Source organism: Pogona vitticeps, chromosome 2 (assembly GCF_051106095.1).
Source record: "Pogona vitticeps strain Pit_001003342236 chromosome 2, PviZW2.1, whole genome shotgun sequence".
Taxonomy (NCBI): domain Eukaryota; kingdom Metazoa; phylum Chordata; class Lepidosauria; order Squamata; family Agamidae; genus Pogona; species Pogona vitticeps.
In genome coordinates this window covers 15,877,719-15,897,589 of record NC_135784.1, presented here as the reverse complement: position 1 = coordinate 15,897,589, position 19,871 = coordinate 15,877,719, and the positions used below count along the sequence as shown (strand labels likewise).

The 19,871-nt window shown below is 44.9% G+C and overlaps 2 protein-coding genes across 2 annotated transcripts; both read left to right on the top strand.

Annotated features, from left to right (window-relative positions):
- Nucleotides 1-1,005: 1,005 nt before the first annotated feature.
- LOC140703930 (uncharacterized) lies at nt 1,006-14,387 on the top strand. The gene is made up of 2 exons (XM_078387948.1): nt 1,006-1,143; nt 12,014-14,387. The coding sequence occupies exon 2, from the start codon at nt 12,409-12,411 to the stop codon at nt 13,429-13,431; it is 1,023 nt and encodes a 340-aa protein (XP_078244074.1). The 5' UTR covers nt 1,006-1,143; nt 12,014-12,408; the 3' UTR covers nt 13,432-14,387.
- Nucleotides 2,066-3,558, top strand: LOC144587384 (uncharacterized). The gene has a single exon (XM_078387903.1). The coding sequence runs from the start codon at nt 2,076-2,078 to the stop codon at nt 3,264-3,266; it is 1,191 nt and encodes a 396-aa protein (XP_078244029.1). The 5' UTR covers nt 2,066-2,075; the 3' UTR covers nt 3,267-3,558.
- Nucleotides 14,388-19,871: the final 5,484 nt, after the last annotated feature.

The following is a 19,871-nucleotide window of genomic DNA, read 5'->3' as shown; positions in this document are numbered from 1 at the left end:
AGAAAATATATTTTCTTTCTACAAGAATCTGTCTTTTGCTCTGAACTACAAACTCCAGACTTCCTTGCAGAACGTAGGGTAATTCATTGCAGGTGGTTCAATTTCAAGGTGGTAATGTGGGCATGATAAAAGGAAAAAGAGAAGAGTTGCAATTAGGAATGAGTCACCAGCAGAAGGAAACACAGACTTCCAGACCCCCATCAGCACCTTAGCCGGATATGGGTGCTGGCTTTTGCTCTGTTTCTGGCTGCTAGAAATTCTCCAACTGGGTGAGTACTCTGTTGATTCCTTTCCCCCAAATTTTTTGCTTCTCTGTAACTAGATTGTGAGCTTTCCTGGGCAGTTGGGTATCACCTTGGTAAGTAAGAGGAAAATATGTGGCTTCCGAAAGAGAACAAAAGGTGAAACAGAGGAGATAACTTTGCAATGGGTGAATATTGCCAGAGGGTGACGGTCTCTATGTACCACATACTTGTGGTGGGGCTGGAGACAGAGGTCTCTTCTCGGAATGTCTCCTTCAAAAGCTCTTTTGTTTCTATAGACCAGTGGTCTCCAACCTTGGGCCTCCAAATGTTCTTGGACTTCAACTCCCACAAATCATGGCCAGCAGAGGTGATGGTATAGACACTGCCTTCCAAAAATTACGGTGCCCTCGGATTGGGGGGGGCAGGAACTGGAGACCTATAGTGCAGCCTCTGAAGACTAGGCTTTGAAGTCTAGAAATTGAAGGTGTCTTAAATTGTAGACTGGGATAACCAAAATTACTCCAGAGGAGGAATTCTGGGAACATTTGGGGAGTTGGAGTGCAGGAAATCAAAATGCCACATCCTTATTATTTTCTCTAAATGGGGTAAGGTGGTAGTATTATGACTTCCATTTATAAAGAGATGAATTAGATCCTCCCTTCGAAGGCAATGGAACTAATAACTGAGTTTAGGGCTGGTGTCCCAACTGTTACTCTAAAAGGCTTCTGCTCTGTTGATAAAGGTGACAGATTACAGGTCAACCTTTGATCAACACCCATGGAAGGAGAGGCTCCACTTAAGGATTAACAGAAGCAGCTACAAGCAGGAGCCAACCAAAAAGAGGATGAGGCAGATGAAGCACCTTTTCTCCTTTCAGAGGCCCCTCAGAATATAAAAGGTATATATATATAGAGAGAGAGTTTTTCCTCCTAGGGCTTGTTTTCCAGTCACCTGCTGCCTTCTGAACTGGCTCCAGCTTGTTGACAGACTATACTTGCAGATAAAAATAGCATTTGCCTTTTTTTGCAGCCAGCTTGCGCTCTTGGTTCATATTCAGCGTGTGATCTACAATAATTCCAAAATCCTTCTCACTCATAATGTTACTGAGCCAAGTATCCCCCATCTTGTAACTGTTCATTTGTGTGTGTGTTTTACCCTAGGTCAGACCTGGGCAAAGTGCAGACTGTCCAGCCCACAGAGAGATTTGAACATCAAAACCTTCTATACCTTTTTGTCTAAAGTTGATCAGTTGCTTATCTTTAACATACTGCAAGAAACCTCTTTAGTATTTTTGAAGATAAACAAGTTAAAAATAAAAACAATCATAACATCACTGTTTAATTTTATTTTTACATAAAATTGGTTCGGCCCCCGAACACATCTCAAATTTTTCATGTGCCCCCCATAGAAATTAATTGCCCACCCCTGCCCTAAGTGGAGAACTCAGCACTTATCCCTGTGAATTTCATTCTGTTGTTTTCAGCCCAATGCTGGAGCTTATCAAGATCATTTTTAATTTTGTTTAATTTTAGGAAAGGAATATGAGAAGGATTTCCTTAATAAGAATCAGGTTGATGAATGCAATAAACTTTCTTCTCTGCCACCTTTTCCCCCTTAAACTCTCTAGATCCTCAATTCACTATTAATTCTCTCCTTCAAGCAGGTGGGACAAAGGAGAAGAAGGTAATACTCCATGGGACATTGCCAGAAAGAGGGGAGGATGAAAATAAGAACTGTTGGGATGGAAATGAATTACTGAGGCAGAATGAGGAAGACCAGAAGAGAGACGTACCTCACAGATATCCGAGCGGCGTTGCCTCTGAAGACGAAATGGGAAAAACAAGAAACAGGAGCATCAGTGCTCTTCAAAGCTCAGAGTATCAACAAAACATCCCTCTTAAAAGACATCAAAGAATACACACAGGACAGAAATCATACAAATGTCCTGAATGTGGACAGGCCTTCAGACGCAAATCATATATTCAAGTACATCAGCGAATTCATACAGGAGAGAAACCCTATATATGCAAAGAATGTGGGAAATGTTTTAGTCATTCCTCAGCTTTTAAAGTACATCAGCGACAGCATTCAGGGGAGAAACCATATTCTTGTAAAGAATGTGGGAAATGTTTCAGTGATTACTCAGCTTTTAAAGTACATCAGCGCCGTCATTCTGGGGAGAAGCCATATTCTTGTAAAGAATGTGGGAAATGTTTCAGTCATTACTCAAGTTTTAAAGTACATCAGCGCCGTCATTCTGGGGAGAAGCCATATTCTTGTAAAGAATGTGGGAAATGTTTCTGCCACAGCACTGATCTTCAAGTACACCAGAGAATTCATACAGGAGAGAAACCCTATAAGTGTAAAGAATGTGGAAAATGTTTCAGTCGTTCCTCAAATTTTAGAAGACATCAGCGCTCCCATTCACGGGAGAAGCCATATTCTTGTAAAGAATGTGGGAAATCTTTCTGCCACAGCCCTGATCTTCAAGTACACCAGAGAATTCATACAGGAGAGAATCCCCATGAGTGCAGTGAATGTGGGAAAAAGTTCAGCCGGATGGCAAACCTTGTAGTACATCAGCGAATTCATACAGGAGAGAAACCCTGTCACTATGAAGAATGTGAGAAAATCTCCACAGTTGGGTCAACCTTAAGAAAACATCATAAAGGAGAGAAACCTGTTCAGTTCAAAGAATGTAGGAAGAGGTTCACCAAATACTCAAATGTCACAGTACATCAACCAACTAACTCAGCAGAAAAACTCTATACATGCAGAGAGTGTGGTAAAAAATTCAAGCAGCTCTCAGATTTTAAACTTCATCAACACTCACATTCAGGGAAGAAATTGCATCATTGTAAAGAAGGTGGGGAAAGCTTCTGGCTGAGCAAAGATCCTGGGGAACACAAACAAATTCATTCTGGAGAAAATCTCTATCAGTGCAGAGAATGTGGGGAAATCTTCCGCTATAGAGCCCATCGTATTAGACATCGACAGATGCACAGAGAGGGGAAACTTTGAACTCCCCACAAAATTATCTCCTTAAACCCCATCAACCTGTCTTGTCTAGGGAAGAGACTGTAGAGAGAGGCTCATGGCACAGTGAGAGCCCAGCTGTCGAATTATACCTTTGTGAATCTGTGAATGCATTTAAGACAAAAGACTTTATGGTGGTCTCAAATGTGGGAATCTCCCCCATGGAAAACTTCTTTTCCTCCAAAAGATACACAAAAGCCACATTCCTGAGGAGATAGTTAAAAGGGGTGGTGCTCTGAGTTTACTCTTTTATGTGTTTTAAGATAATTGTCAAAGGAGGATGTGATATGTGTACCTTCCTGTCTTCTGATAGTTTTAACATGAGTCTAAACTTTATCATTTTACAAAAATTGCCTTGAAATTGAAATAAATATTTAGACGGGAATAAGGCCTCTTTGGATGAGCCATGATTATGCAAAAGGGATCCTGACAGAATGAGTGTGGATGTGTAGATCTCTCTCTCTCTCTCTTTCTCTCTCTCTCTCTCTCTCTCACACACACACACACACACACACACACACACACACACACACACAGCGAGTTTCCATAGCCAAGGAGGAATACAGAATCTAGTCTCCCGAGACTGAGCCCCACATTCTGTCACCTCCATCACTTATGGACTGAGGTTGTTGTCCAAAAAATATGGAATTTTTGTTCCTGTACAACACTTTAATGTTGTAAAACATGATTTGTCTCCATTATGATGGAGGGAGCCAGTGGAAGGGCTTAGTTTTTGAAGGAACACACAGTCTCCATGTGTGTTATGCTCTAGACAGGGTACCTGTCAGGAAGCTACGAGACGACTAATGCCTTGTAGGTACCACAGAGCTTAGCCCCTTCTAGCCCCTTCCTCTGTCTCTATGGAGGTATCCTATCTGAGATGGAGCCTTCATTCCTCAGTTGGTGTGTAGGCATCTGAAGCCCCTATCTCCTCAGGTCTTCACAAGGGTCTCGCCCTTCTTCTTTCTGCACTGCCACCAGATATTGCTACCTCAATAGCATTCAGACCTTAACTTAACTCATTTATTAGATCAGGGAAGTTAACATATGATTAATATTTGATAAGTAAATCACTGGTTGCTAATCACTTGTAATTGTACCAGTTCTACTTTAACTTTAAATGTCTAATAACTCTCTGTCCCATTCAGCGTTCTTACAGACCTCTAACTCACTCTAATTTCACATTTAAGTTTCACACTGTCTCTCACTCACAGAATCTCTCTTCATACTCCCTACACCAGCCTTTATATCCAGCCCCCTCCCCCCTTGGCTCCACCTTCTGTCCTCTCATTGGCTCCTTCTCCACTGTTCAGCTGTGACAGATAGGTGAGGGCAGGGCTGTTCGCTACACCATCCTTCAATCTCAGAAGACTAGGGTAACGTGCTCTGAGTAGAGATCTTGCTACAGTGTCTAGTGTGGCTGAGAAGGCCAATTCGAGAGTGACAATCCCTTCTATGCTGAAGATAAATACAATCGGTCCCCTGTCCAGCTCCCTGATTTTGCTGGTTTCGGGACTGCCTCTTTGCCTTGGCCTGCTGAAGAAGTGTCTCTTCAAATTGGGAGAGGCCATGCTACCTCCAAGCTGAACGCTCAGATGTCAAGGTTTTCCATCTGTTGAGGTCCATTCCTAAGGCTTTCAGATCCCACTTGCAGATGTCCTTGCATCACAGCTGTGGTCTCCCTCTGGGGCACTTTCCCTGCACTAATTCTCCATATAAAGAGATCATTTGGAATCCTACCATCAGCCATTCTCGTGACATGCCCGAGCCAACGTAGACATCGCTGTTTCAGTAATGTATACATTATTATACATTATTTATTCCTCAGCTATTAGTTTTTCAAAACATCAGAGAGTAATGTGGATGTTTTGGCAAAAGCACTAGAGTTGGGCACAAGGTGCTTCGTTATGCTTTGGCCCAATTAGTCCACGTGGCAGCACAGCTGCTCTGTGCCTCTTCATCACATGAATCTCCATTCTGGACAGGAGTCCAGACTTCCCTGCCCCACCTCCTCCCACAGCTGACCACTCAGTTGAGGAGGTGGGATGGAGATTCTCCCTGCGAAGCTGTCGAGTGGTCAGCTGCCAGAGGAGGCGGGACAGGGAAGCCTCAGCTCCTGCCTAGACTGGAGAATCATGTGATGAGGAGGCACAGAGCAGCATGTGTCAGCTGGTGAGTGGAAGTGCCAGTGAGGGGGTGGGGGAAAGGCAGCTTTGCTGCCACACAGACAAACCACCTCTTAAAAAAGACTGATGCAGGTGACATTGCACGAGAGTTAATGTTTCTGGAGGTTTCTCATCTGAGGCAATTGACTTCCAAAAGTTACTGTATTTTTCCATGTATAAAATGAAACTTTTTCTAAAATCATTACGCTAAAACAAGGGGTGTCTGTTACACGGAAGAAAACTGAGATAACTGAGGAGGGAAAAAAGATCTCCCTTAGATCTCCCCAGCGACCACTTGTGTCAGAGAGGCAGGCGCTCCTGTGGTCCTTTTTCTTTATTGGCTGAAAGGCGTTTCCCCGTCCAGTCGTAGCAGACATCGGCTCTTCTGTCTGCTGGGTAGCCTTTCATACAAGTGGGGGAGCGATGCAGGTGGGTTTGGAGGCAGGTGGCTGCTTTCCTGACTGGATGCATGATCTTCCTGGGCCCCTGTGGCTTCTCGGGACAGCGGCCCTCCTGCTGGCTAGAGGTGAGTCTCTCTGAGGGATCAGGAAGCAGGATCTGAACTCAGCCCTAGGTCTGCCTGGGAGGGGAGTTGTGCCACCTGTCACTCTCCCATGGGAGAAATCCGTTGTGCGAATTAATGCCCCGTTGAGTGGCACGCGCCTTGTTAGCCCTCCAGCGGGGCAATCCTCCCGGCTTGGCTTCCCCTTATATCTTGCCAGTTCCAGGAAGTGTCACCGTCTCTGGAGACCTGGATTCGAATCCTTTCCGGGCCAGTGTTTGTCTGAGGGGCAATGGCACCAGTAAAATACCTCTTTCAATACTTCACATACCTGGAAACCCCTGTTCAGGTCACTGTAACTCAGACGTGACACTTTATAAAGGTAAAGAAGACATCGCTACCTGTTGTTGTTGTTTTTATTGTGCAGGAATTCATGCCACTCTTGTGCAATAGAGGGAAAAAAATCAGCACCAGCCACTTCTCCAAAGAGATTTCTCACTGAAAGTTACACCACTGAGATTAAGACCCCTGAGGAGGTGTTAGTAAAGTCAGGCCAATAAAAATATAGCAGGAGGACGTCCCAGGAAGTGGACGTCACACCACAAAATCCTACATCACTGTGATCAGGATCAGATTCAAATTTTGACAACTCCTCATTTTTTGTGGAAAATATTACAGGAGACGTCTCCTTTATTTTAGCCACTTCATCTTTATTGATTACATGTTGTTCAATACCGTTCATAATTGGGTCAAATAGACTTAACTCTGGAAACGTGCCATAACTGTCCATCACAAACTCTCTTCCCAAATCAGCTGAACTTATAGGGGTGCTTCTCCACATCTGTGGGTTTCCGAAGGGGTGCGCTCCTCACCACGCAAATGGTGCCGCTGCATGGGTGCCGAGCCCAGTCCCCCTCAGGTGGAGGCGTGTTGTACCAAGAATCTGGCTGGATCACTTGACATTCTCTGCCTTTGTTCTTAGGAAAGAACACCAGGGGTTGCAACTTTATCAGGGTCTGGGTATGAAAATAATTCCAGATGTCTGTGGGACTTTTCTAGCAATGGCATCTGGAAACCACAAGAAACAACAGTGACCAGGATCTTATCACCTCTTCCCCTAAAAGTTATCTCCAGCCAGGCTGGAAAAAAAAGCTTTCCAACGGAAGCTAAATAAGCTGCACTTGAAGGCTTCCAGTTATGAGGAGACCCTTAATATGAGAAGCAAGCAAACAAACCAGCAACGTGTTAGTTCCAAGGTATTTTAGAATAATGCATGTTTGCAATAGGCTTAATCCTATGGAGGGCCTTGAACATAATTTATGGGTTCTGCTTAGATCCTTTCCTCTTTGGTAAACAATGTTCTGAAGATGGACCAGGGGCCACCAGGAGGCCATCAGCTCCACCCTCAGACCTGGAAAAACCACAACAGCTGTAGACTTGTCCCTCCAAGGGGTGGAATCAGCGATGGTCAGGTCGTGTCCCAAGGCCAGACTTCAGGAGCTGGAAGGAGCTGGTCAGGGAGGGTGTCTTCTCACCTAGCCCCTCCAGGTCTAGATTTGGCCCAGATCCTGATCACATTTTCTTGCTTTGAAGGCCTTTGGGGGGAACTTTTGCGGGGTGTAATTGTTTCTCTCTCTTGGTGGCCTCAAAATCAAGATTTTGGATCCACTGAGCCATGAGAAAGAAGACTTGTGAGTGAGGTCTTCCAGGGGGAGTGGTGTGTCTTTTCCCCCCCATTGAACCTTTTGTGTGGTGGGTAGCACCTCACCCCTTGCACCTCTGAAGCCGAAATAAAAGGAGACCTCCTGCCATTTGGGGATTGGAAGCCAGGATCCCACTAGCCCTCTCGGCAGGTGAAATGTGTCCCCAGTTCAAATCCCTTGAACACCAGCTCAGCTCAGACCACTTGCTTCTTCGAAACTGGTTGAGGGTTTTGCCATGTTTTGAGCCTCATCCATTCTTGATTCTTCCAAAACAGGTTGAGGATTTTTAATCCCCATCCATTCTTGCTTCTTTTTCTTTTAGGGGCCATGGAGGAGAGTAGACCACCAGGTATTGTTTTATGTAAACAGAACTGATTTCAGGAGGAGAATAAATAGGAGTAGCACAGCAAGTGTGGCCTTCCAAGGCCTATCAAAGGTCATCTGTGGAAACCCCTCCAGCCCCTCACCCCAACTTCTGGGATTTACCCATTTCCCCTTCTGGTCAGAAAACCTGCAGTCCACTCCAGGATGGGAGACATTCTTCCCCCACTGTCTGGTCTGGGTGTTGGACTTTCCTGAGAGTACCATACCTATGAGCCAACTGTGTGATGTGGCTACAAAAAAGGCAAAGCCTATTTTAGGATGCATTAACAGACATATTGTCTCCAAATCCCATTATTCAGCACTGGTTAGGCCTCATCTTGAGTCCTGTGTCTCGGTTCTGGACACCACACTTCAAGAAGGATGCCAGCAATTTGGAACAAGTTCAGAGGAGGGCGACAAGGATGATCAGGGGGCTGGAAATCAAGCCCTAAGAGGAAAGACTGAAAGAATCGGGTGGGCATGTTTAGCCTTGAGGAAAGAAGATGTAGGGGAGATAGGAGAACACTTTTTAAATACATTTGAAAGGCTATCCTACACAAGAAGGACAGGATCTGTTCTCCATCACCTCAGAGTGCAGGACACATGATTATGGGCTCAAGTTACCGGAAGCCAGATTTCGGCTGAATATCAGGAAGAACTTCCTAACTGTTAGAGCAGTACGACAACGGAGGTAATGATGACCTTGAGGGATGGTGAGTGCTCCAACACTGGAGGCATTCAAGAGAAGTTCAGACAACCACCTGACAGATCTCCCTTAATTTGTATTCCTTTACTGAGCAGGAGTTTGGATTCTGTGGCCTTATAGGACCCTTCCAACTAAATTATTTATTTATTCTATGAAATTCTGGGAGGTGCACTATTGATGGGCACACAGACATGGTCTACTTGTGTGTAGCTCGCAGAGGGTCTTTCATTTCCCTTAGGCTGGTGTAGCTGCATGATAGAATTGGTGCTGTTTGAGAAATAGGGTTCTGATGGTGGATGGGTTACTTGGGTTTTTGGGGATGTTTCTTAGCTGCCCGTTGTGCTATTTTCTTCAATTAAGAAAAATCAGAAGAAAAGTGATATACACAGTGATGACATGTAAATAAGAGTAATTATTATTATCTCGGGGGTGGCTCTGACTTTCTCCTTGTCTTTGCAGGAAAGTAACAGGAAGGCCTCCAAGGGAGTGGAAGCCCCTTTCTTCCAAAGTAGCTCAAAGCAGCAGCACCTGGGCTGGCTGGGGAGGGGAATTAAGGGATCAGCTTGGAGAGGGATTGGATTCAGAAGCAGCACTAAAGGATACACCATCCTCATTTCCCCCCCACCGCCGTACTTTGGTCCTCCACGTGGTGACCCAGAAACAGAGGACCATTTCCAGACTTACCCTTTCTTCGGTCAGAAAATCCATCCTCCACCAATAACTGAAAAAGCCCCCCCTGGGAGTGGGGAGAGGGGTGTAGCCCACCTTCTGGAGCTCAGTGGTTAAATTGCCCTTTCAGGATCCAGAGGAAGCATGGCAGAGCTGGTGACACAGCCAAGTGAAAGCGAACACCTGGGCTTTGCTGCCAGGTTAGCCTTGGGGTTGAGATGATCTTCATTCATTCATTCATTCATTCATTCATTCATTCATTCATTCATTCAGTTCCTATTCCACTCCAATTGGTATCACAGCACTACAATGAGCGGGTTACAACTCATAAATTAGAGAACAAAAATTAAAATCAAGGTATTAAATCCAACAGCAAATGGGGATCGGGAGATTCAACTCCTCTGTAGGGCCAATGGATTCAGATGGATCTACTTGAGTTGCTTCTTGTTTTAGCAAAGGAAGTAACACCTAGAGTACTAGAGTAGGACCACTTGAATCAATGGAACTTATGCAGATGACTCACCAAAGCCCTACTGATCCAATGGGCCTAATCTAGCACAACTTACTACACTAAGCCAAAGGATTTAAGCCATTGTGTGTGTTTGTGCTCTTTAATTATTGAAATCCCCTCAAACATGGACAACATGTGGAAGCTGAGAAAATGAATGAATAAAAACAGGAAGGTTAGTGATAAAAACATGAAAATGAAGATATCAAAGAAAAAAATCCTTCTCAAATGCATTTTCCCTTAGAAAAGATATTGAAAAGGTCTTTCAAGTTCAAGGCGGGAATGTGGGCATGATAAAAGAAAAGAGAGAAGAGAAGAGTTGCAATTAGTAACGAGTCACCAGAAGGAAACACTGACTTCCAGACCACCATCAGCACCTTAGCCAGAGATGGGTGCGGGCTTTTGCTCTGTTTCTTGCTGCTAGAAATTTTCCCACTGGTGAGTGCAGTTTTAATTCGTTTCTCCCAAACTTTCTGCTTCTCTGTAACTGGATTGTGAGCCTTCCTGGGCAGTTGGGCGTCACCTTGGTAATTAAGAGGAAAATGTGGGGCTTCTGAGAGAGAACAAATGTTGAAACAGAGGAGATAAATTTGCAATGGGCGAATATTGCCAGAGGGAGGCGGTCTCTATGTAACACATACTTGTGGTCGGGCTGGAGACAGAGTTTTCGAGGGATATCTCCTTCGGATTTTTTTGGATGCCAGTTCCCAGAATTCCTGAATCTGAGATTTCTGTTTCAGAGACACACACCTTCAGACACATGCATTCTCTTCATCTCTAGCAGGGCTTCTTACATCATTCATTTACTGTTGCAATGCCTCCTGGGTGTAATCTTACAGCTCTTTTGTTGCTATAGACCATTGGTCTCCAACTTTGGGACTCCAGATGTTCTTGGACTTCAGATCCCAGAAATCTTGGCCAGCAGACGTGATGGTATAGACAGTGCCTTCCAAAAAGTGCAGTGCCCTCGGATTTGGGGGGCAGGAACAGGAGACCTATAGTACAGCTTCTTAAGACTCAGCTTGACGTCTAGAAATTGACGGTGTCTGAAATTTTGGATTGGGTCTACAAAATTACTCCAGGGGAGGAATTCCTGGATAATTTAGGGAGTTAGAGTGCAGGAAATCCAAATGCCACATCCTTATTATTTTCTCTTAATGGGGTAAGGTGGTAGCATTATGGCTTCCATCTATGAACAACTGAATTAGATTCTCCCTTTGAAGGCAAAGGAACTCATGACTGAGGTTAGGGCTGGTGTCCCGACGGTTACTCTAAAAGGCTTCTGCTCTGTTGTTAAAGGTGACAGATGAGGGTTGACCTTTGATCAACACCCATGGAAGGAGAGGCTCCTCTTAAGGATGAACAGAAGCAGCTACAAGCAAGAGCCAACCAAAAAGAGGATGAGGCAGATGAAGCTCCTTTACTCATTTCAGAGGCCCCTCAGAATCTACAAGGTATATATATAGAGAGAATCTTTCCTCCTAGGACTTGATTTCCAGTCCCCTGATCACCCTTGTTGCTCTCTTCTCAATTGGCTCCAGATTCTTGGCATCCCTCTTAAAGTTTAGTGTCCAGAACTGGAGCTGTAACTCAAGATGATGCCTAACCACTGCTGAATAGAGAACTAGTTCCTCATGGGATTTGGAGACTATCCTTGCGGCTTAAAATACCATTTGCCTTTTTTTTGCAGCCAGCTCACACTCTTGGTTCATATTCAGCGTGTGATCTACAACAATTCTAAAAACCTTCTCATTCATATTACTGAGCCAAGTATCCCCCATTTTGTAACTGTTCATTGTGTGGGGTTTATTTACCATAGGTGGAGAACTTTGCACTTATCCCTGTGAAATTTCATTCTGTTGTTTTCAGCCCAATGCTTCAGCTTATCAAGATCCTTTTTAATTTTGTTCCTGTCTTCCAGGGTATTACCGTTCACTTGATAGCCACTGAACTTCTTGTTTCTTTAGCTAAAACTAAATGCTTTAGGAAAGGAATATGAGAAAGATTTCTGAATACAAAGCAGGTTGATGAACGCAATAAACTTTCTTCTCAGGCACCTTTTCCCCATTAAACCCACTAGATCCTCAATTCACTATTAATTCTCTCCTTCGAGCAGATGAGGCAAAAGAGGAGGAAGTAAGAGTCCAGGGGACATTGCCAGAAAGAGGGGAGGATGAAAATGAAAACTGTTGGGACGGAAATGAATCCCTGAGGCAGAATCATGCAGACCAGAGGAGAGACAGATCTCACAGATATCCGAGTGGCATTGCCTCTGAAGACGATATAGGAAAAACAACAAAAAGGAGCATCAGTGCTCTTCGAAGCTCAGAGTATCAACAAAACATCCCTCTGAAGAAAAGACCAGTGAAATGTCCAACATGTCATGCCGAGATAAATCTGTGTCACTGTTTGGAGAATGGAGAAAATTTCAGATGGAGCCCAAAAGATACAAGATTTCACACAGGGGAGAAACACAAATGCTTTAGCTCTGACCTTAAAGCACCTCAACCAATGCATTCTGAAGGGAAAGGCTGTAAGTGCATAGAGTGTGGCATGAGCTTCAAGAAACATTCAGACCTTAAAAGACATCAAAGAATACACACGGGAGAGAAAACATACAAATGTCCTGAATGTGGACGGGCCTTCAGACGCAATGAACATCTTCAAGTACATCAGCGAATTCATACAGGAGAGAAACCCTATAAATGCAAAGAATGTGGGAAATGTTTCAGTCATTACTCAAGTTTTAAAGTACATCAGCGCCGTCATTCAGGGGAGAAGCCATATTCTTGTAAAGAATGTGGGAAATGTTTCTGCCACAGCACTGATCTTCAAGTACACCAGAGAACTCATACGGGAGAGAAACCCTATAAGTGTGAAGAATGTGGAAAATGTTTCAGTCATCCGTCAAATTTTAGAAGACATCAGCGCTGGCATTCAGGGGAGAAGCCATATTCTTGTAAAGAATGTGGGAAATCTTTCTGCCAGAGCAGTGATCTTAAAGTACACCAGCGAATTCATACGGGAGAGAAACCTCATCAGTGCAATGAATGTGGGGAAAAATTCAACCGGATGGCAAACCTTGTAGTACATCAGCGAATTCATACAAGAGAGAAACCCTATCAGTATAAACAATGTGAGAAAAGCTCCACAGTTACGTCAACCTTAAGAAAACATCATAAAGGAGAGAAACACGTTCAGTTCAAAGAACGAAGGAAGAAGTTCACCAAAAACTCAAATGCCACAGTACATCAACCAACTGACTCAGGAGAAAAACTCTATACATGCAGAGAGTGTGGTAAAAATTTTAAGCAGCTCTCAGATTTTAAACTTCATCAACACTCACATTCAGGGAAGAAATTGCATCATTGTAAAGAAGGTGGGAAAAGCTACTGTCTGAATAAAGATCCTGGGGAACACAAACAAATTCATTCAGGAGAAAATCTCTATCAGTGCAAAGAATGTGGGGAAATCTTCCGTTGTAGAGCCCATCGTATTAGACATCGACAGATGCACAGAGAGGGGAAACTTTAAATCCTCCCAAAATTATCTCCTTAAACGCCATCAACCTGTCTGTCTTGTGAAGAGACTGAAGAGAGCGGTTCATGGCACAGTGAGAGCCTAGATGTCGAATTATACCTTTGTGAATCTGTGAATGCATGTAAGACAAAATACTTTATGGTGGCCTCAGATGTGGGAATCCCCTCCACGGAAATCTTCTTTTCCTCCAAAAGATACGCACAATCCACCTTCCTGATGGCATTTTACAACAATAAGGAGATAATTAACAGGGGTGTTGTTGTGAGTGGACTCTTTTATGTGTTTTAAGATAATTGTCAAAGGAGGATGTGATATGTGTAACTCCCTGCCTTCGGTTCTGTGATTTTTAAAAAATATTTCAAACCTAAGATTTTGCTGAGATATTTTTAACATGAGTCTAACTTTATCATTTTACAAAAATTGCCTTGATATTGAAATAAATATTTAGACTGGAATAAGGCCTCTGTGGATGAGCCATGATTATTGAAAAGGGATCCTGAGAAGATGAGTGTGGATAATTTTGAGCCTATTTGCATGAAAGATCGTGAAAAAGTTTGTGGAAGTTATGGCAACCCTAAAATGATGTTCAAGTGTACGAGATATTTAAGGAGTGGTGTCAACATTACCAAAACACACTGTTGAACAATAGGGAAAAACCTACAAGCAGGGTTAATAATATGACAGTGAAAGAAGGACCTCGGAGCACAATGAAGCTTTATAACACCCCTTGGTTGTTTTAGTCTGTGGCAGTCCATCACAGCTGACATTTATTCCTGCAGGGGTTGATTCTAGTCTCTCTCTCTCTCTCTCTCTCTCTCTCTCTCTCTCTCTCTCTCTCTCACACACACACACACACACACACACACACACACACACACACACACACACACACACACACACACACACACACACACACACACACACACACACACACACACACACACGAAAAACATGATGTGTCTCCATGAGGAATCCGGCGGCAAGGTTTAGTTTTTGAAGGAACAGACAGTCTCCGTGTGTGTTATGCTCTAGACAGAGTACCTGTCAGGAAGCTACCAGACAACTAATGCCTTGTAGCTCTCACAGAGCTTAGCCTCTTCTAGCCCCTTTCTCTGTCTCTATGGAGAGTTATCCTATCTGAGATGGAGCCTTCATTCCTCAGCTGGTGCGTAGGCATCCTTCAGTCTCAAGAGACTATGGTAACATGCTCTGAATAGAGATCTTGATACAGTGTCTAGTGTGGCTGAGAAGGCCAGTTCGAGAGAGACAATCCCTTCCACAGTGAAAACAAATTAAATCCGTCCCCTGTCCAGCTCCCTGATTTTGCTGGTTTCAGGACTGCCTCTTTGCCTCAGCCTGCTGAATAAGTGTCTCTTCAAATGGGAGAGGCCATTCTGCACCATCTGCCTCCAGGCTGAACACTCAGATGTCAAGGTTTTCCATCTGTTGAGGTCCATTCCTAAGCAGATCTCCTTGTATCGCAGCTGTGGTCTCCCACTGGGGTGCTTTCCCTGTACTAATTCTCCATACAGGAAATCTTTTGGAATCTGACCATCAGCCATTCTCACGACTTGCCTGAGCCAAAGTAGACGTCCCTGTTTCAGTAATGTATACATTATACATTATGTGCTCCTCAGCTATCAGTTGTTCAAAACATCACAGAGTAATGTGGATGTTTTGGCAAAAGCACTAGAGATGGGCACAAGGTGCTTTGTTATGCTTTGGCCCAATTAGTCCACGTTGCAGCACACCTGCTCTGTGCCTCCTCATCACATGAATCTCCATTCTGGACAGGAGTTCAGACTTCCCTGCCCCACCTCCTCCCACAGCTGACCACTCAGATGAGGAGGTGGCATGGAGATTCTCCCTGTGCAGCTGTCGAGTGGTCAGCTGCCAGAGGAGGTGGGACAGGGAAGCCTCAGCTCCTGCCTAGACTGGAGAATCATGTGATGAGGAGGCACGGAGCGGCATGTGTCAGCTGGTGTGTGGAAGCGTTAGTGAGGGGGTGGGGGAAAGGCAGCTTTGCTGCCACACAGACAAAGCATGACAAAGCACTTTGTGCCCACCTCTTAAAAAAGACTGAGGCAAGTTACATTGCACAAGAGTTAATGTTTCTGGTGGTTTCTCATCTGAGGCAATTTCCATTTCCATTTCCACCTCATTTCCAATTTCAGCCTGTTAATACAAGAAAGCACATGGGTTTGATAGAATGTGAACTGTGTAGTGCATCCTTACAGAGCATTCTGCTTCCATCTCTGAAACTGCCGACATCGAGGAAATTGCCTGATTATGCAGGCTCCCCTTTGAGGCAAACAGTGAGCAGGCATCCTACCGTACAGCAAGGAAGAATTCCACCATCTCCACCTGACCAGTCTCCCTCTGGCAGCTGTTATAACCCATGAAGTGCAAGGGTCTTGCTCACATCATTAGGCTGCAAAAACTGAAACCTGTCCTTTGACACAGGCTCATGGGACCTGTATCAACTGCAGCATCCAAATCATAGCAGATCGAAGCAGTTTTTGCCACAAAATATTATGTACAGTGGTGCCTTGCTTAGCGAGCCTCCGTTTGACGACGAAATTGCTTGATGTTGAAGATTTTGCAATCGCAAAAGCGATCGCAAAACGATGTTCCCTATTGGGGAATTTCGCTTTGCGATGATCGGTTCCCTGCTTCAGTAACCGATCATCGCAAAACGACGATTTTCGGCCAGCTGATTGGCAGTTTCAAAATGGCCACCGGGTAAAAAACATGGCTCCCCACTGTGTTTTTGGACAGATTCCTCGCTGCACAGGCAGCGAAAATGGCCGCGCTATGGAGGATCTTCGCTGGACTGTGAGTTTCAAGCCCCTAGAAACGCATTAATCAGGTTTTAATGCGTTTCTATGGGCTTTTTAAAATCGCATCACAACGTTTTTGTTCAACAGCGATTTCGCTGGAATGAATTAATGTCATCATGCGAGGCACCACTGTAATTGTTTTCACAGTGAGCTCCAATGTGGTCTGCATTCTCTTCTTATGGGCCAGCATGCAATAGGCCTTACATGCTATAGTTTCCTGGGCAGGTAACCTTACTCATTCCTTCAAACCCCCCATGCTTTTCTGCTATTCTAAGGCCCCTTTACTAATCTTGTGCTTCTATTTTAAAAAAAATCATTGGGTGGGAGGAGGAAGTCAGTACATTTTGATACATGAGATGTCACTTGCTATACAGTAACACATACGGTTTTGTTGTTTGGAGGGGTAGTTCCATCATTTTATTGTTTATTACATTTCTTTCCTGATTGTCCTGAAGCGAGCTCAAGGCTTGCCCAAACCCGGCTCCCTTCTCAAACCAGACGCTCTGAGGGAGATTCAGGCGGAGTATAAAACTGGCAGAGAGATGCCAAACACACCCAGTTCTGGAGTGGCCAGTGTGCCCCCCTTGGTTTTCCTCTGGGGGGACATTCCCTGTGGTATCCTCTGGGAATGGGATCTGGAGGACCTTCTTTGCCGTGGCCCTGGTCCTTTCTGGAGGGAAAAACTCGGAGGCAGGAAGAACTCTTCCTCAATCCCCTGAAGGCCCGAGCCTGAAGAGACTCACAAGAGGCCTCTCCTTCTTACCACCACCTCCAAACCACGATTCTCCTCGGCTTCCTCTTGAGAAAGCGCCCCCCTCCCCATGATGCAGACCATGTGTGAGGGGAAAAGGAGAGAAAGCAAGGCACTTCCTGAGGGAAAGGCAGGGAGGAGGGAGATGGCTTAGGGAAAAAAAAACCCGAAAGGGGGGAGAGAGAGACCACCACCCCCACACCTTGGAGGACTTCCTCCCTCCTCCCCCTTCCCTCCTCAAGGCCCCTCCAAGCCCCCACCAGGAACAACGGGCGGAGGGGAGGCAGGGGAGAAGGCGCTTCTCCAGGCGAGATGGCTAGGGGGGAGGGGAAAGAATCCCCCCTCATGAACAACCCCCTCACGACCGACGCCTCCTCTTTACCCGCCCAGCGACCAACGGCCGCCCCGCCCCCTTGGTGCGTGCCAGAGGGAACTGCACCCACCCACCCAGACAGCATGCACAGAACTGCTCGGTTTTCATCAGCACATGCGCAGCCCTTCTCCTCTCTCACACACACACAGAGCCACAGGGGGCGAAGAACCGAGGGAGGGGAGAAGGCAAGGGGGGCAGGTCCTGACTTGAGGGTCTCGAAGGCTTCTCAGGACATTTCAAGAAGAAGAAATCCCCTCAGGAAGGCATGGATGGCAGGGAGGGACGGTCGGGGTCATGGAGTCCTTCCCACCTTTGCCAAGGAGGCCTGGGGGGGGGGGAAGGGAGCACCCAACCTCTTTAAAGAGCTCAGGAGCCCAGAGGCGTAACTCAGGGATGGACACCTCCCTGGGTTGTGACAGCTGCTGCTGTAGTTTAACTGAAATAACATCAAATGTGGGTCTGATGGCAATTTTTAGAATATATATTTTAATTGCATTTTAATTATTTTGCCCTTTTATTTTGCCTTTTTATTGTATTTTAAACGCTGTAAGCCGCCCAGAGACCTTCGGGTAGTGTGGGCGGCATATAAATTAAATTAAATTAAATTAAATTAAATTAAATTAAATTAAATTAAATTAAATTAAAATAAATAAATAAATAAATAAATAAATAAATAAATAAATAAATAAATAAATAAATAAATAAATAAATAAATAGTTCCTGGAGTGGAGCACACCAGGTCCCTGGCCACACACAGGGAGCAAATGGTTGCGGGTGAGAGGAAATACAGCAGGACCCTCTTATCCACGGGATCTGCTGATTCCCTGGATTCATCTTTGGGAAAAATAGGAGGGAAAATGATTTTTTTAAAAAAGAGTGAGAGGAACCATGGCGCCTTGGCAGGGATGATGCAGGAGAGCCTTGCATAGGAGGAGCTTGTGTGGGATGAAAGTGGGGCTATGACAGGATGGCAGAAGGGTAGTGGCAAGAGGAGGGGGAGGTGGTGGTGAGGAAAAAGAGAAAGGGGCAGAGAAAGAGCTGGGAAGAGACCACCTCGGGCCACCAAGCCCGTCCAACTTCTGCACTCCTAAAAATATTGCACCCAGGGCCATGGGATGTCACTGCTTTGCCTCAAGGGGTTGTTTTCATCTTCACTTAGTTTGTGAGCAGGAGAGGGCGTTTGCTATCTTTTGCATTTTTAGCATCTGCAGGGGTGGCCTTGGAACCAATCCCCAAGGGATACTGGGGTCCTACTCTACATGTATACAAACACAATTTACGTACGTTGCCAAAAAAGGGGGCGTGAGTTTCCATGAATGCTTAAGAAGGAGGAAAAGATTGGTGTGCATGGCCCAGTAATCTTGTAGCAAGGACATGGTCTTCTCAAAGACCCAGGCCACCAAGGAGGCATCTGTTGTCGTCGCACTCTCAGATCTGACTGGATGCCTAACTTCCCCTGGAGTTCAACAGAGATTATAAAAAGGTAAAGGTTCCCCTTGACATTTTTAGTCCAGTCGTGTCCGACTCTAGGGGGCGGTGGTCATCTCGTTTTCAAGCCGTAGAGCCAGCGCTTGTCTAAAGACAGTTTTCATTGCCACATGGTCAGTGTGACTAGGGAACGCCGTTTTACCTTCCCACCAAGGTGGTACCTATTTATCTACTTGTGTTTGCATGCTTTCGAACCGCTAGGTTGGCAGGAGCTGGACAAAGCGACGGGAGCTCACTCTGCCGCGTGGATTCGATCTTACGACTGCTAGTCTTCTGATCCTGCAGCACAGGGTTCTGCGGTTTAGCCCACAGTGCCACCACATCCTCCAAGACGTGGATTAATAAAAGATTAAAACCAGAATAGAACCAGGCAAGCATTTCCTGACTTCTCTGGGCATCTAGGTACAAATCTTTTATTTGCTTCAAGCATTCCAGGCAACTCCAAAGCTTGACTATTGCTAAAAGCTTTATTTCCACATTTCTTCTAGGTTGCATAATATATAACATTATTTCAGAGGTGTTGTAGTGTTCAAACATCTTACAGCTGTATGAAAAACTGTAGGCATGAATACTTAAATGTCTTCCAATTATGTAAAACCGGGCATATCACTTAGAAATATATGAAAACTGAACTAAAGCTTTAGGCAAATATTTTCATCATGTTATCATGTTTCAAAATTGCAACAGCATACATTTTAAAATACAGGAGCTTCTCTATTAAGTATACAGTGGTGCCCCGCTTGACAACCCTGTTAGACGACGAAATCGCTTTACAATGACTATTTTGCAATCGCTATAGCGATCGCACAACAATGTTTCTATGATTTTTTTTCGCTTAACGTTGATTTGGTCCCTGCTTCGGGAACCGATTTTTCACTTCAAAACAATCTTTACAGCTGATCATCGGGTTTTCAAAATGGCCTTCCGCTGTTTTCCAGACCTATTTCTGGAAGACAGCAATCGAAAATGGCTCCCCCTATGG

Coding starts and splice junctions, on each gene's coding strand:
- LOC144587384 (XM_078387903.1), top strand. CDS start 2,076: ATGGGAAAAACAAGAAACAGGAGCATCAGTGCTCTTCAAAGCTCAGAG.
- LOC140703930 (XM_078387948.1), top strand. CDS start 12,409: ATGCATTCTGAAGGGAAAGGCTGTAAGTGCATAGAGTGTGGCATGAGC.